Source organism: Pygoscelis adeliae, unplaced genomic scaffold, assembly GCF_000699105.1.
Source record: "Pygoscelis adeliae isolate BGI_AS28 unplaced genomic scaffold, ASM69910v1 Scaffold275, whole genome shotgun sequence".
NCBI classification, from domain to species: domain Eukaryota; kingdom Metazoa; phylum Chordata; class Aves; order Sphenisciformes; family Spheniscidae; genus Pygoscelis; species Pygoscelis adeliae.
This window is the reverse complement of record NW_008824763.1, coordinates 151,554-152,190: the sequence shown is the minus strand read 5'-3', so window position 1 is coordinate 152,190 and position 637 is coordinate 151,554. Positions and strand designations below refer to the sequence as shown.

At 60.3% G+C, this 637-nt stretch overlaps 1 protein-coding gene across 1 annotated transcript in view; it reads left to right on the top strand.

Moving 5' to 3' along the window:
• LOC103916555 (zinc finger and BTB domain-containing protein 16-like) overlaps positions 1-637 on the top strand; it is a 23,269-nt gene that overhangs the window by 20,493 nt on the left and 2,139 nt on the right. The window contains exon 3 of the mRNA XM_009323563.1: positions 170-340. Within this exon, the coding sequence (XP_009321838.1) occupies positions 170-340 (171 nt within the window). The remainder of the gene's footprint in view (positions 1-169; positions 341-637) is intronic.

Genomic DNA, 637 nt, shown 5'->3' with positions numbered 1-637 from the left:
ATGACACCCAGACCCCCGCAGCTCTCGGGGTCCCCCCTGCTGCAGGAGCATCCCCGCTGCCGGGAGGGAGCGGGGACCACCCCCAAACACCTGGCGGGGCGGTGGGACAGCGGGACGGGGGTCCCGGCTGCCAGGTGGTGCCCAAGTCAGATCTCTCCCTCTCTCGCAGGTACGGACATGGCCGTTTTCTGCCTGCTGTGCAGCAAGCGGTTCCAGACGCAGAGCGCCCTGCAGCAGCACATGGAGGTGCACGCCGGGGTGCGCAGCTACATCTGCAGCGAGTGCAACCGCACCTTCCCCAGCCACACCGCGCTCAAGAGGCACCTCCGCTCCCACACAGGTACGATGGCACCGCCACCGGGATGCTCGGGGCTGGGGCGGCTAGGGCAGGCTCCTTCCCTCTTTGTGGAAAGAAAAAAAAAAGAACAAAAGGGAAAAGAAAGGTGAAATTGTCTTAAAAGTGTCGAGGCGACTGCCATTGAGGTTGTTTGGATTTAAAAAATGAAACGGGGCAGGGGGGAAGCCGCGTGTAATAAGTTGATCCCATATAAGGTGACATGTGACCTTCTTAGGGGGTGTGCGATCATACCCGCTTCATCGGCTTACAGGCGGTAGATGCACATAATCAGCCGGTGCT